At 40.6% G+C, this 17201-nt stretch overlaps 1 protein-coding gene across 10 annotated transcripts in view; it reads left to right on the forward strand.

Annotated features, from left to right (window-relative positions):
• The window catches only part of ASTN2 (astrotactin 2), a 986627-nt gene that overhangs the window by 597488 nt on the left and 371938 nt on the right, over window positions 1–17201 (forward strand). For all 10 annotated transcript variants that reach the window (XM_045372567.2, XM_015436667.3, XM_015436666.3 and 7 more), the window contains one exon: window positions 4197–4363. In XM_045372567.2, the coding sequence (XP_045228502.2) occupies window positions 4197–4363 (167 nt within the window). The remainder of the gene's footprint in view (window positions 1–4196; window positions 4364–17201) is intronic.

The following is a 17201-nucleotide window of genomic DNA, read 5'->3' on the forward strand; positions in this document are numbered from 1 at the left end:
CTCATGTTTTGCTGGCAGGCCCCAGCCTTACTGGCTGTTGGCCAGAGGCTTTACTTCTTTGCCACACGAGACTCTCCATAGGGCTGCTGAAAACATGGCAGCTTGCTTTCACTAGAGCATGTGATGAGAGAGAGCGAGAGACAGACAGAGGGAGAGAAAGATCTCTCTTATGATCTACCTTTAGAAGCCACATACCTCCTCTTCTGCCACATACGATTGGTCACATAGACCAATTCTGGTGCAGTGTAGGAGGGGATTACACGAGTCTTAATACCAGAAGGCAGGAATCACTGGGAACCATCTTTGAAGCTGGTGACCATACTATTTACCCATCACAGTAATCACGTGAAGATAGGAGACTTTATGTCATTGCCTGACATAACTTATAAGAGTAATGTGGATTCAGATCCAAAGTTAATATACAGACACACTAAATGTCATTTCTGGCACTCCACCTATTCATTCAGCAAATAACAGGTACCAACTATATGCCAGATGGCTTAGGTAAAGCCACATGGTCCATACTATTATAACATTTACCTTTTGGTGGAGGAGACAGATAATAAGCAAAAAGCTAATTAAACACTAATAATATACAGATAATCTCAAACGATGGCTAGATCTCATCTGCCCCTACTCATCCTCAAAGGTACAGGGCATGAAGTCCATGACAGAGGAAGGAATGATGGTAACTGGTAAACCCACTTCATGTACTTAGAAAGCCTTTCCCACAGGCATGGATCAAATCTTACCTTTAATTTGCTGTGTGATGTTGGTCAAGTCCCCTTACCTTCCTGACCCTCAGTTTCCCATCAGCAAATCATCTTGGGGAGAGAGACTATAGGATCTGCAAGTTTGCAAAATGCTTTAACCTGAAGGGAAGTGAGTGTAGTGGACAGAGAACAACAAGCTGGGGCAAGGGAAGCCTGGCTTCACGTTCTCCATTCATGTGCTGAGGAATATGGGGTGATGTCCTCTAACTTTCTGGGCCTCAGTTCTAAAGTAAGGAGGTTAGATGAGCTCTAAGCCCTGCCTTGTTCTATCTTCCTACAACTAGACGTCAGTCAGCCAGTAAATAACAGGACTTCCTACAGCTACACGTCAGTCAGCCAGTAAATAACAGGACTTCCTACAGCTACACATCAGTTAGCCAGTAAATGACAGGACTTCCTACAACTAGATGTCAGTCAGTCAGTAAATGACAGGACTTCCTACAACTAGATGTCAGTCAGTCAGTAAATGACAGGGTGGTGAAGTGGCTTGCCCATTAGGCAGTTAATAGCAACAAAGTTGGGAAGCCTGAGAAGCTCTGCCTCTGTCACCACCAAACTGTGTAACCCTCTCCTCAGCTTCCTCCTCTGCAAAATGGGAATCATGACGGTACCTACCTTGTCTGCTGCAAGAAATTGCTGCAAACTCGGTGGCTTAAGATAATTATTAAGAAGTTTGTTCTCTGCCAGTGCTGGAGGCCAGAAATTCAAAATGAAGGTGCTGGCATTTGATTTCTGGTGGTGCTGCTTCTGGAGGCTCTAGAGGAGAATCCGTGCCTGGCCTCTTTCAGGTTGTGGTAGCAGCAGCATTGATTGGTTTGTGGCCACAATGCACCAATCTCTGTTCCACTCCCATGTCGCCTTCTCCTCTGTGTGTGTAATTTCTTTCTGCCTCTCTGTCATAAGAACATTTGTGATGGCATTTAGGCCAACCTGGAAAACCCAGGAGGGTGTCCTCAAGAGTTTTGACACAATCACATCAGCATAACCTTTACCATAGAAAGTCGCATTCATAGATTCCAAGTTGCAGGGCTTAGGACAGAGACATGCCTTGGGAACCATTATCAGCCTGCCACTCTACCTCATGTATTTCCTATAGGGATTAAATAAGTTAAAACAGGTAAAGCACTTAGATAAAACCTGTAGTTTAGTGAACACGTTTAAAAAACAAATGTGGTAGAGAATCATTGGGGGATGGGAAGAACTGAGACCATACCCTGCCCGGGTGTCTTCTGTTACCTGGTAGGAAGATCAGTCATTCTTTTCAGCATGCTCCACGAGTCTGCAAACAGACTGAAGCCAGGTCCCAGTACCTGCAAATGGCTCCAAATGACCTTGTGACCACGTGCCCTCTTGTCTGACGGTGAATGTTCAGAGACAAGCAGGGGCTTCCTCTGAGCTTGTATTAATATGTACAGCACTTGCCGGGCGCGGTGGCTCAAGCCTGTAATCCCAGCACTTTGGGAGGCCGAGACGGGCAGATCACGAGGTCAGGAGATCAAGACCATCCTGGCTAACACGGTGAAACCCGTCTCTACTAAAAAATACAAAAAACTAGCCGGAGGCTGAGGCAGGAGAATGGCGTAAACCCGGGAGGTGGAGCTTGCAGTGAGCTGAGATTGTGCCACTGCACTCCAGCCCGGGCGACAGAGTGAGACTCCGTCTAAAAAAAAAAAAAAAAAAAAAAAAAAAAAAAAATATGTACAGCACTTCACTCACATGGAAAATTGATTTTTTAAGCACAAAATGCAGCAGTTTTATAACCTTTCTGCAGCTTGACAAAGGCCATTTATAACCTACTTTCTCTGTCACTCTTCCTGGCGCCAGTCTCAAATGTCTTGAAGAACTCTTGCATGCATTTGTAATTATAGAATCTTCTCAGGCAAAATTTAATTTCCAAGAGGGCTGACCTTTTTTTTTGTTGTTATTGTGGTTTTTGTAAATTAATTTTTATGTGTATGTTTTATTATTGGTGTTGTTTAGGTGACGGCGTAGGAAGCGGAGCAGGGAGTTGGACGGTGGGGGCTCACGGTGGGAAGGCATTTTAATCAGTGATGTCCGGTGATGGATGAGGAAGGCTGGGCTCTGGGTGTTAATCTTTGTGGACAAGAAATGCCAGCAGGAGGACTGAAATAAAAACCCAGTACCTCATTTTCTCTTCTGAAGGCAAGAGTGTTGGAACTACTTCTCCATCAGCTGGGATGGAGAAGATGAGCTCAGCCTCATCAAATGATAGAAAACTAAATTAAATCAATAGCCATCTGTCTCCACAGTATATGATTTTCCACTAAAGGAGCGCATAGCAGGTGCCAGACCCACTGACAAGAGCATTCTAGCTGAGGCCATTGAAGGTAGAACTCCCTGGAGTTTGCTTAGGGACCAGAGGATTATGGGGAGGGCTGTGCATATGGCCAAGCAGAGCACTTGGTTTTCTATAAAGGGAGGGCCTTGAATATCAGTTTACAGCAGATTCACATGTTTTAAGATTCATTTACTTATTTAAGCTGGGGAGTGATGCTATTTAGAATTAGCACTCTGTTGGCCATTTGGAGGATGGTTTTGAGAAGGCCTGACTGGAGTCCAGCAGACTGGCTAGGAGCCCTTTCCATGATGTTGTGAGTATGCAGGAATCTCACTTACGGCTCCAGGGACAAGGGTGGAGAAGAAGAGACAAATTCAAGACAGGAAGGAAGGCAATTCACATTTTATGAGTACCAAATTATGTGCCAAATTCTGAAGTAAGGGATGCACCCCCATGATCCACCTTAAGCTTCACCCGGGAGGCGGAGCTTGCAGTGAGCCCAGACCGAGCCACTGCACTCCAGCCTGGGTAAAAAAAAAAAAAAAAAAAAAAAAAAGCTTCACATCTAATCTGTAGTTGTAGATATTGTGCCCGTTTATTAGATGAGAACATTGAAGCTCAGAGACGGCAAGTAACTTCTCTGGGTCACATAGTGAGAAGAGGAAAAGCTGGAAATTAAACTCATACTGGTAGAGGCTTTTAAATATATATCTGGCAGCCTCCCCATGTGACTTTTCTAACAGTAGACCCTGTAGGGCAGTAACAGTAGAAACAATAATGCGTATGATCCCAGCAATGTCAATATTAACAAGCAGCTGACATTTGCTATGCTGTTGCCGTGTGAGCCAGTGTTCTCAACACTTTGCTGACATTATCACTCTTCATTCTCACAATGCCATAAGAAGATAGTCACAAAAGTCCCATTTTACAGGTGGGCACGCTGAGGTTCAGAGAAGTAAAGGGACTTGTGGAACTTGTCACAAAGCTATTAACTGACCAAAGGAGACTGAAAACCTTTCTATCAATCCCTGACACATGTCTCTTCCAGGAGGGAGGAGAGGGCATGATGATGGGGCCTACAACCTCCCAAGCCATAACCACCCTGTTGCCCTCTCTCTGAGCAGTGCCCCGAGGAGCTGAAACCCATGAAGGATGGCTCCGGCTGCTACGACCACTCCAAAGGCATTGACTGCTCTGATGGTTTTAATGGCGGCTGTGAGCAGCTGTGCCTGCAGCAGACGCTGCCTCTGCCCTACGATGCCACTTCAAGCACCATCTTCATGTTCTGCGGGTGAGTCTGTGTCCCCAAGGCCCAGGCGCCCCATTTACAGAAGTGAGGGATGCATGAGAAAATGATCAGACACTACAACTCAGCAAGGCTGAACTTTGACGTTCGATAGAATGACCTTTCTGCCTCTCCTGTTTTAGCCCAAGAACCAAAAGCCAAAATTATAACCTTCTGTTGGGTGGTTATAAATTATAACTTTCTTAAAAAAGAAAAAAATGAGAAAAATAAATATTGGGTTAATAAATATAACCCATGCCCAGGCCTCATCCTAGAGCCAGGAGCTTTTTCCTACTGAAGCCTCCTGCCCTTCTGAATCTACCTGTATGGCCCTAGTCAGTGCAGTTTGGAGACAAAAGCAGACGTCTTGAAGGTGGTCACAAAGGTTTCAGGTTTGGTGCATAAAAGCACAGGCTAAGCCCAGGCTTCAAGCTCAGTTTCAGCAGGAATGTAACAGTGTGAGTGCAGTGTTCAGCCTTTCTGTGTCCTCATGTCCATATCTGTAAGGACAATTAATTGGAGGAGGGAAAGGCTAAAGGAAACAATGTAGGTAAAGCTTGCAGGGCAGTGCTGGCTCTCGAAGGACTCAAGCTGAGTTTTGAAATAAGTTTGAGGCTAAAAGGGGAACATGCTGGGACTAACTTGCTGAGTGACCTCCGACAAGTCGTGTTCTCTGTCTGGGCCACAGTGTGACCATCTGTGAAAAGAGATCTTTGGGGAAGGATGGCTGACATTTCTTCCAGCTTACCTTGCTTTCCATTTGAAGACTGCAATGGCCATTACCTCTGCTTTTGACAGCACCTTGCATAGCATTTGGTCCTCAGTAATCACTCAAGAAAATAGACTTTTTTCTTCTCCTCTCCATTCCCTTTCTGATTATGTCTTAGTATTAGAATATTAGCTTATCTTTTGACATTCTGTGACTCAGAAAAATAATCTTGTACTCGTGAAAGAAGTACATTTAATGCTCTCTTTACTAAGAGAGAAAAGCAGAACGGGACATTTAACAACGTTTTCAGTCCTATGTTTCACAAATAGGGGGTGAGCGTGGGCATGGGTTTAATTTCAGTTTACCAGAAAAATTAATTTAACTTGTATGATTCTAGTGCGTAGAGTCCAGTTTTTCTTCGAGGGCTTGTTTCAAGGTCTCCTTTCCTGCCCTAGTTGCACTTAGGGCTGCTGGTGCCTTTGTGCAGGTATAGAAGCAGCTCACTGAAGGCCCTAGATATGTATCAGTAAAATAAATAAGAAATAAATTAGGGTATGCAGACCTGAATTTATAGCGATCTCTCCTCAGCTTAAGTGACTGCAGGGCAATGTTGAGTAAATTATGCATGGCTTTAGATCTTCAGGCTGCATACAGAATCAGCCATGTTCTTGTCATTGTTATTTTTCTCTCTCTGTGTTTGGGATGGGGTGGGGGCTGTTCTGTGGCAAATAACAACAGTAACAGCAGCAGGAGCAGCAATAATGGATTTTGACATCAGAAACTATTACCACCTTCCATCCACAGCACACTACAGGGAACCGTGGATTCAAAAGACACGAATTCTAATCCTAGCTCTGCCACTCTCTTAGGCATAAGGCAAGCCTTTCAGGACGCCTGACCTTCCATTGTCTCATCTGTAAAATTTTTATACCTACTTTAATATAATGATAATTCTGAAGAGTGAAAGTATTTCATATTTGTTACCCTCTGAAGGTTAAGAAACATGCCCAAGGTCATATGACTAGTGATGTGGCTCAATATCTCCTTGCTGTGTGACCTTGAGCAAGTTAATTAATGTCTCTGTGCCTCGGTTTTCTCATCTGTAAAACAGGGATAATAGTAATATCTGTCTATAGAGATGTTATAAGGACTAAATATATTACCATTTACATTAATATTTGTGAAATGCTTTGGAACAATGTCCTGCACAGAGTTAGCAATGTATGTGTTTGTTAAATAAATTAACTTAAATGATTCTAATAACATTTGCTAGTGACCTGATGCACTAGACAGGACTAATCAATGGGCAAAAACTGGAAGCTTTCCCTTTGAAAACTGGCACAAGATGCCCTCTCTCACCACTCCTATTCAACATAGTGTTAGAAGTTCTGGCTAGGGCAATCAGGCAAGAGAAAGAAATCAAGGGTATTCAGTTAGGAAAAGAAGAAGTCAAATTGTCCCTCTTTGCAGATGACATGATTGTATATTTAGAAAACTCCATCGTCTCAGCCCAAAATCTCCTTAAGCTGATAAGCAACTTCAGCAAAGTTTCAGGATACAAAATCAATGTGCAAAAATCACAAGCATTCTTATACACCAGTAACAGACAAACAGAGAGCCAAATCATGAATGAACTCTCATTCACAATAGCTTCAAAGAGAATAAAATACCTAGGAATCCAACTTACAAGGGATGTAAAGGACCTCTTCAAGGAGAACTACAAACCACTGCTCAGTGAAATAAAAGAGGACACAAACAAATGGAAGAACATACCATGCTCATGGATAAGAAGAATCAATATCGTGAAAATGGCCATACTGCCCAAGGTAATTTATAGATTCAATGCCATCCCCATTAAGCTACCAATTACTTTCTTCACAGAATTGGAAAAAACTGCTTTAAAGTTCATATGGAACCAAAAAAGACCCCACATTGCCAAGACAATCCTAAGCCAAAAGAACAAAGCTGGAGGCATCACGCTACCTGACTTCAAACTATACTACAAGGCTACAGTAACCAAAACAGCATGGTACAGGTACCAAAACAGAGATATAGACCAATGGAACAGAACAGAGCCCTCAGAAATAATACCACACATCTACAGCCATCTGATCTTTGATAAACCTGAGAAAAACAAGAAATGGGGAAAGGATTCCCTATTTAATAAATGGTGCTGGGAAAACTGGCTAGCCATAAGTAGAAAGCTGAAACTGGATCCTTTCCTTACTCCTTATATGAAATTTAATTCAAGATGGATTAGAGACTTAAATGTTAGACCGAACACCATAAAAACCCTAGAAGAAAACCTAGGTAATACCATTCAGAACATAGGCATGGGCAAGGACTTCATGTCTAAAACACCAAAAGCAGTGGCAACAAAAGCCAAAATTGACAAATGGGATCTAATTAAACTAAAGAGCTTCTGCACAGCAAAAGAAACTACCATCAGAGTGAAAAGGCAACCTACAGAATGGGAGAAAATTTTTGCAATCTACTCATCAGACAAAGGGCTAATATCCAGAACCTACAAAGAACTCAAACAAATTTACAAGAAAAAAACAACCCCATCAAAAAGTGGGCAAAGGATATGAATAGACACTTCTCAAAAGAAGACATTCATACAGCCAACAGACACATGAAAAAATGTTCATCATCACTCATCATCAGAGAAATGCAAATCAAAACCACAATGAGATACCATCTCATACCAGTTAGAATGGCAATCATTAAAAAAATCAGGAAACAACAGGTGCTGGAGAGGATATGGAGAAATAGGAACACTTTTACACTGTTGGTGGGACTGTAAACTAGTTCAACCATTGTGGAAAACAGTGTGGCAATTCCTCAAGGATCTAGACCCAGAAATACCATTTGACCCAGTCATCCCATTACTGGGTATATACCCAAAGGATTATAAGTCATGTTGCTATAAAGACACATGCACACGTATGTTTATTGTGACACTATTCACAGTAGTAAAGACTTGGAATCAACCCAGATGTCCATCAGTGACAGACTGGATTAAGAAAATGTGGCACATATACACCATGAAATACTATGCAGCCATAAAAAAGGATGAGTTCATGTCCTTTGTAGGGACATGGATGCAGCTGGAAACCATCATTTTCAGCAAACTGTCACAAGAACAGAAAACCAAATACCGCATGTTCTCACTCATAGGTGGAAATTGAACAATGAGATCACTTGGACACAGGAAGGGGAACATCACACACTGGGTCCTATTGTGGGGAGGGAGTAGGGGGAAGGGATAGCATCCTAGGAGATATACCTGATGTAAATGACGAGTTAATGGGTACAGCACACCAACATGGCACATGTATATATATGTAACAAACCTACACATTGTGCACATGTACCCTAGAACTTAAAGTATAATTTAAAAAGAAAAAAAAAAAAAGGACTGTGAAAGTCTTAAGAAGACTCAATGGGTGAGAGTGTGTGGTGAGCTGTTAAAACCCATCCAAATGGTAATAAACAGGACAAAAGAAACAAAACCCAGGCATCCTAAAAGCAACTGCAGTTTCAACAGGATTTGGAAACTGTCTATTAGGAATGCAAATGAGAAGTTACCACATTTGTTAGAAGCACTGTAAACAATGAAAGCTATTAGCAGGTACTTGTGAGAGAGATGGTCTAGAGAGAAGTGGGATGCGATTGAATTAAGCAAGGAAAACAAAATAAACTCATTATCAAGAGGACCTTCCCAACTTGCTCAAAGCTCTATGACCTTCCTAAGAGTGTTCTGGGTAGGAGAAGGTTTAATAAATCTGTTTGCAACCAGGTTAATAATAGCAGCTAACATTTACTAAGGACTTTCTAGGTACCATGACTGTTCTAAGTGCTTTGGGTACATTAGCTCATTCAATTCTCATAACAACTCTACAAGGGATATACTATTATGATTCCCATTCTATGGCTTTTTGTTTTGTTTTAAAAAAAAGCACAGAGTGGCTCAGTAACTGTCCAAGGTCACATATCTGGTAAGTGAGGTTGTGGAGATTGAAACTTAGGTATTGTGGTTCCAGGTTCAGTCAAGACAGATCTGATGTCATTGCTGGCCTCTGGCCACATCTAGTCATGTGGTCTTTGGCAAGTCACTCAATTTCTCTGAGCCTGTGCTCTTTAATGTAGAATTAGAAGTGATTGTAGCACCATTGTGAAGATTAAATGAAAGTATACATGCACAGGAGCTGTCATAGTTAAGCACTCAGTAAACCGTAGTTATAATTAGTCTAATAAGTATAAAACCATATCATTTAATTATGTAATTACTGGATTTGATGTCTTGTTTACTACTTTGTCTCCAGTACCTAAAACAGTGCCTGGCACATAGTAGGTTAAATTAATAATTGTTAAGTGAAGTTCCTCCATTAACATGGCTAAAGAAGTTTCCAGTCTGACTTTTCCAGTTGCATTTCCAGCTAGGTTCCTCTTCCTAGGTTAAGCCTACTGGTTTCAGTTTCTGGAGTTTTGACAACACTGTTCTCTCTGTCTCCTGTCTCCGTCTCCTTTGCACCTCCACTGACTCCCATTTGTCCCTGGCCCTTTAGCTTTCACCTACAAGTTTCAATTCAGGCATCACTTTTTCAGCAAGCCTTCTCTGAGCCCTAAGAGGCGTCAGGTGTGAGATATGCAGTTACCTTGGAAGAGGATGATAATAACACCCATCCTTTCTTTCTTTTCTTTTTCTTTTTTGAGACGGAGTCTCGCTCTGTCACCTAGGCTGGAGTGTAGTGGTGCAGTCTTAGCTCACTGCAGCCTCTGCCTCCTAGGTTCAAGTGATTTTCCTGCCTCAGCCTCCCTAGTAGTTGGAACTACAGGTGCGTGCCACCACACCCAGCTAATTGTTTGTATTTTTAGTAGAGATGGGGTTTCACCATGTTAGCTAGAATGGTCTCGATCTCCTGACCTCATGATCTGCCCACCTTGGCCTCCCAAAGTGAGTGCTGGGATTACAGGCGTGAGCTACCATGCCTGGGCAATATTCGTACTTTCAAATGGATAATATTTAAATATTGACTGAATGTTGCATGGGGTTAGGGCCTATATAGAAAGGACATTTTTTCCTTGTCTTTTTATTTATTTGTATTTCTACTTACAAGGGAGAGGAATATTTACATTTTGTCTCAAAATCTAATTTATCCCAGTGAAATCTTGACATCTCTTGCAGACTGGACCTCTGGCTGGCTGCCCTGATTGTCAGCCTCTTATCAGTTTAAGTTCTCCAAAACGGAGTAAAACATCCTTTCTCTGGGATCCCACAGCCCCCATGGCTCTCCCTGTGATCACCCCATAGCTTGGTTGATTTACCTGCATTCCTGTCTGTTCCTATCATACTGTGAACTCCTCATGAGCAGGGTCTAGGTCCTAAGCACCTGTGTGTCTCATTGCCATTCCCACTGCTTGGCCCAAAGACTTACTTGGAACCATAATGATTGAATTAAATAATTCATCCACCTAAGATTTGTTGTGTCCTACTCTGTGCCTGGTCTTTTATTAGATGCAAATAATCATTGAGTACGAGTTCTTCTCCAGCAGGGGCAAAGAGGTGCCTAAGCCTCACTGGGTCCTGACTGATACTGACAGAGCACAAGTACCAAAATGGTAGACAGAAGCAGGTGAATTCAAGATAGGTTGAGAAGGTCATTGGATATTAAGCTAAAGCCTGTAGAATAAATCCTTAGAACCAGTTTTATAGGTGAGAGGGCATCACCTTCTGTGAAGACCTTGGGAAGTTATCTAGCAACAAAGTTTGTCTGTTGTGTGTGTGTGTGTTTACAGTGTCTACCAAACACACTTCCAAGAGAACTTATTTTACTCACATAAAGCCAATATATTTTTAAAAAGCTATTCATATGAAGATAGGAATGATGAGAGTCATTTTAAGGAGGGAAGAGAAAATGGTTTCAGAAGCTCAAAATGAAAGAGTCACTCAACGTGAGATAAATTTAACTGTGTGCTTCTTGGCAACCAAAGTAAACAGAGAGAGAGAAAAAATACCCCTAGTGGATTATATAGTTGTCCTTGTGTGAGAAAAGGAAAGTTGTAGTTTTTTGTTTTGTTTTGTTTTCAGGAGTTATACACCTTTTTCTGACATTATTTGCTAAGAGAGTTATTTCTCATATATTCCTATGTAAGAGATAGTGAGCCATTTCTTCAGCATTTTTGAAGTTTCAAGCATTTTTCACATCATTTAGAGGAGGAAACTAAGGCCCTCAAGGTGGGGGCACTCACAGCCAGTTAGGAGGTAAAATTGGGATAGGAGCTTAAGATATCCCAACCTTCTTGCTTCCAATGTAAATGAAAGTGCCCTAAAAACACATTAGCTCAAATAACACATCCAGCCTCAAATAGTCCTTAGTAGCCTCTCTGTCTAATATTCTCTCTATGTAATTTTAAGAGGGAAAGGAGATAAACGTGTTTAATATCCATAGTAACTGGACGCCACTTATTTTCACTGTCAAAGCTGAAGTTTAGTCTAACAGTAGAAAACACTGAATGACAGAACAGAGACAATGGCCTTCATTTTGATTATCAGTACCAAGTGGAAGAGTTGGTGGGAGGTGAGGGGATTCATTCAGGCACTTGTTTTATTGTGGTTTCCACCTTTTAGGTTAAAGCCTGAGCCCTCACCCCTTTCACTTCTGGTTGGAGAACATGAATTTTACTTCTAATCATTAGCATAGAATACTTGCATGCCAGGTTCTTGTCAAACATTAAAACTTTGTTTTCTCTTTTTTTTAAAACATTTGTAAAAGCTCAGGTGTAAAAAATATTCACCGACAATTGATGGAAACATGTAATATCCATTCATTTGTCTGGATATCTATTTTCCAGTGTGTATTATATGGAACATTAGTTCCATGAGACATTCAAATATTCAACAACAACAGTAACAACAAACTAAATGTTCAGAGTTTCCCATGTGGAAAAATCTGCACTCCTTAACTGCCTCTTACAGATTCCCAGAGTACCTGGGGATAGTCAAGTCTCTCCCAAATCATGCAGTGGAGAAACATATTTCATTGATTCTAGAGTGCCCATATTTTCCACATTTTAACATTTCTGAAGTGGGAAGGTATCTTAGTTTTAATGATTTGACAGAGTTTATTTGGCAGTCTTTTTTTTCCTTGTTTCTTTCTTAGTGTTATGCAAGCTGGTAGTGTTTCTTACCATTGTTAGGGGTCTTAGACTATATAAAATCTACTATATAATTAATCCAGAGTTTTCCATGGAATTCTATTTTCTATTCACTTCCTTCTTTTCTTTTTCGAGAAACTGTAGATTTTCCCTTGAATAAAACCTATAACCAAAGACCACTCAGAGAACACGTCCTCTGATCTTCGTTTTGGCTAATGTTGGGACAATCCTGAGGATATTGGTGAAAAAGATTCCCATGATATCATTTAGAAGGGTTAATGCAGTTGAGTTCCTTAGGTGCTGGTTCTAGCCCTAATGATCCCAGGATGAAGTTTTCACAGGTTTCTGCATTAGGAAAACTGGGAAGGAACCTGTTTCTTTCTTGCCTTAGTAATAGGATACTTAGATTTATTCCTAACATTGGTCCAAGTCTACCTGTTGTGCAGTTCCTTGAGCTATTCTTACCCTTAACTACTTTTCTCTCTCTCTCTCTCTCTCTTTTTTTTTTTTTTTTTTATCTTGAGACGGAGTCTCGCTCTGTCACCCAGGCTGGAGCGCAATGGCGCAATCTCAGTTCGCTGCAACCTCCTCCTCCCAGGTACAAATAATTCTCCTGCCTCAGCCTTGCAGGCAGCTGGGATTACAGGCGCCCACCACCGTATCCAGCTAATTTATTCTATTTTTAGTAGAGATGGGGTTTCGCCATGTTGACAGGCTGGTCTCAAACTCCTGACCTCAGGTGATCCGCCAGTCTTGGCTTCCCAAAGTTCTGGTATTATAAGCATGAGCCATCGTGCTTAGCCTATTCTTATTTTTTTTTTCTTTTTCTTTTCTTTTTTTTTTTTTTTTTTTTGAGGCAGAGTCTCGCTCTGTTGCCCAGGCTGGAGTGCAGCAGCACAATGTCCGCCTCACTGCAAGCTCTGCCTCCCAGGTTCATATCATTCTCCTGCCTCAGCCTCCCAAGTAGCTGGGACTACAAGCGCCCACCACCACGCCTAGCTAATTTTTTGTATTTTTAGTAGAGATGGGGTTTCACTGTGTTAGCCAGGATGGTCTTGATCTCCTGACCTCATGATCTGCCTGCCTCCACCTCCCAAAGTGCTGGAATTACAGGCGTGAACCACCACGCCCGGCAGCCTATTCTTAATATTTTTAAGGATTTGATTCCCTTTCTTATTTTAAAAAAGTTTCTAGGATATGCATTTTGGTAATTCTGTTGATTCCATAAACCATTGAAGAATAAATTAATAAATAAAGGATAAAATACATGAGAAAAAGAAATACTTTGCTTTGAGAGTTTGTACACAATACCATTTTTCTGTCTGTCTCAATTTTCTCCTTTGAACAACAAACAGATAGGAGGAGGTCATTTGTAATGAACTAGAAGGACCACAGGATTTGGAGTAAGAAAATCCAAGTCAAGGTTCTGGCTTTTCCAAAATGCTCATGTGACCTTGATTAGTGCACTTAGATGTCCCGGGCCTCAGGATTCTCTGCGGCAATGTTGGAATGAAAGTACCCATCTCACAATGTTGCTATGAGGATTAAATAAAACATGCTCTGAGCTAAGCACATAGAAGGTTTTATGGTGCACTCTCTAAAATCCCATCTAGGTTTGCTATTCTCTATAATGTGATGGGTGTGTTAAGGGTAACACATCCATTGCCTTCAGCTAAAATGCCCAGTTTGTATCTCTGCACTCATTTTATATTTTTCATTTTGGCACATGTATAAATAGAGTTTCATGTAGATCTTGGCTGGTTTCCTGTGAGCCTACACTCTTTAGAATTTCTATAGGAAAATCTCCCAGATGACAGAATGTTCTAAAGAAGCTATATAATTATGTGTCATAGTACAAAAATAAAATTAAAAAAAAGAAACCAACAACTAAATAGACCTTAGCATAAACCTTCCTATGCCCTTAGGTGGCTCGGGGGGGAGCGGAGAGAACTGCTCCTATTTCAAAACTCAGGGGATCATTTGCCTTTACAAGGATGGGATTTTTTTTTTTCCCCTGAATCTCTCCTGCAAACCACAATCTTTTCCCACCCACAGGGAAAAGAAAAATCACTGTAAATCCACAGTTGTGATATGCTTAAAGTTGTACACACACACTCACATTCACACACACCTCTTGAGCTCCTAGGTTTGATTCCCAGCACCGCTATTGACTAGACATAGACATACCTCCATAAACAAGTCACTCAACTTCTCTAAACCTCAATTTTCTTATCTGAAAGTGGAAACAATACCTCCCTGTGAGTGTCATGCATTTCCTATTGCTTCTGTAATGAATCACCACAAAGTTAGCATCCTAAAATATCACACTTTAGTTTACAGTTCTCAAGGTCAATATTCCTAAAATCAAGACAGTAACAGGGCTGCATTCCTTCTGGAGGCTTTAGGGGAAGATCTATTTCCTTGCCTTTTCCAACTGCTAGGGAGTATCTGCATTCATTGACTCATGGTCCCTTACTCTGCTCCCCTCTTGTTCTCCTCTGCTTCTAAGTTGCATCTCCTCTTCTGACTAACACATTTATCTCCCTCTTATGAGGAACCGTGTGATGACATTGGGTCCACCCAGGTAACCCAGGATAATCTTCCTAACTCAAAATCCTTTACTTAATCCCATCTTTGAAGTCTCTTTTGCCATGTCAGATAACCTTGGGTGTTCGGGATTAGGATGTGGGCATTTTGAGGAGGCCATTATTCAACCTATTACAGGTTATAAGAAGCAAACTTTTATAATTTGGAGTCCTCTAATTCAGAAACATAGTTTGTATCTCTATCAACTGTTCTTTTAAAACATTCAGTGAAGTTTTTGACTTCGTGCATAAAGGTTTTGCACGTGTCTTTTGGAGATGTACACACATACACTCAGACACACATACACACACAAATAATACATATATTTGACTTCTATATAATTCCATAGGCATAAATATAGACAAATTATATATATATACACCTTATTTCCAATGAATGCCATATAAGAAGTTATCAATTATGTGCTGTGAAGCAGAAAAAAAAGGAATCAAAGAATAGCAACTATGTCAACTTTAAGAAACCTGGATCTAGGGAGAGGCTAGCAACTAGGATATGAGTACCAATGGAAATAAATTTATACTTCCTAGGATATGGAAATGGGTTAATAGACTGAATAACAACAACAATAACAATAATAAGCATAATAGCTGATGCATTACTTGAATACTGTATGAGAGATACGGTTTCATCCTTTGTATAAGTTATCTCTAATTTTTACATCCCCATGATAAGGATTGTCATTTTCCTTAATGGATTATGACACCAAAGCCTAGGGAAATTAGCAGACTTAATCAAGGTCATATAACTGGTAGATGGCACAACCTGTATTTGAACTCAAGTTTAGTTAGCTCTAAAATCTCAACTTGTGACTCCCTTAGAATCTCAATAAATTCACCAACATAGAAATTATACAGACTGGCCGGGCGCGGTGGCTCAAGCCTGTAATCCCAGCACTTTGGGAGGCCGAGACGGGCGGATCACGAGGTCAGGAGATCGAGACCATCCTGGCTAACACGGTGAAACCCCATCTCTACTAAAAAATACAAAAAACTAGCCGGGCGAGGTGGCGGGCGCCTGTAGTCCCAGCTACTCGGGAGGCTGAGGCAGGAGAATGGCGCAAACCCGGGAGGCGGAGCTTGCAGTGAGCCGAGATCGCGCCACTGCACTCCAGCCTGGGCGACAGAGCGAGACTCTGTCTCAAAAAAAAAAAAAGAAAAAAAAGAAATTATACAAACTACATTGTCAGTCTAAAAATGCAGTAATATTAGAAAAAGAGGAACAAACAAATTATCTACTTTGGAATTATATTTTTAAATATCTTCTAAGTGACACTTAGATATGGAAAAAAATCAAACTCAAATTTTCACCTCGTTAGAAATGAGCAGGAGCATGAGGGCTGCATGTCAAACTTATGGGGTGTGGGCAAAGCCGCAGTCAGAAGCTTCAAGGCATTTATTAAGAAGCAAGAAAGATTGAAAACAAACAAATGAGGCATTTAACTCAAGCAGCCATAAAAAGAAGTATAAAACAAAGTCAGAGAAAACAGCAGGAAGGAATTAATACAAATAAAAGCTGAAATAAATTAAATAGAAAAGAAAAAAGGAAACTCACCAATAAAATACAAAATACAAAAAGCCTATTCAAAGGAGAGAGCAAAGAAAACAAAAACACATTACGAATGAGCTAGTGCTTTAACTATAGAAACATAAAAGACAAAAGAAATTTAATGAGAACACTGCATAGAACTTTACACCAATACATATGAAAGTCTCGATAAAATGCATTATAATGTCAGAAAATATAAATTACCAAGTTTGAGTCATGAGGATATAGAAAATCTAAATAGGCAGATAATAAGGAAATAAATGATAAGAGCTAAATATCTACAACTGAAAAGAAGTCATCAAGCCCAGGGGATTTTATAGGCAAGACTTACCTAATTATCAAGTAATGGATAACATCTTTCCTATATAAACTGATCCAGAGAAAGAAACAAAAAAGGATAGTTTTTTAACTTATTCCGTAATCCTAATACCCAAACTGAGCAAATATATGCTTATCCATTTAGAAAAATTTAGTAGACATGTTAGAATGTTTAAGTTCTTTATGTTCGTAGGATACAACATCAACTTAGGAAAATCAGTAACAGCTTTTCTCAAATCAGTAATAACTATGTAGAAAACATAAAAGAAAGCATACATGAAAAACTGATCCTATTCCTGAAGTTTAAAAGAATGCAACAGTGTAATTTTTCACTCTAAAAGGCACATATGATCTTTACACATAAGCAAAGGAAGTACAGAGAGGTTACGTAGTTTGTCTGAAGTCACACAACTGGTAAGTGGCAGACTCAGGATTTGGACTCTGTTAGTCTGGATCCAAAACATACTTGGATAAACCTCTACAGCATAGTGCCTTTCATAAATG

The sequence above is a fragment of the Macaca fascicularis genome, chromosome 15 (genome assembly GCF_037993035.2).
Source record: "Macaca fascicularis isolate 582-1 chromosome 15, T2T-MFA8v1.1".
NCBI classification, from domain to species: Eukaryota; Metazoa; Chordata; class Mammalia; order Primates; family Cercopithecidae; genus Macaca; species Macaca fascicularis.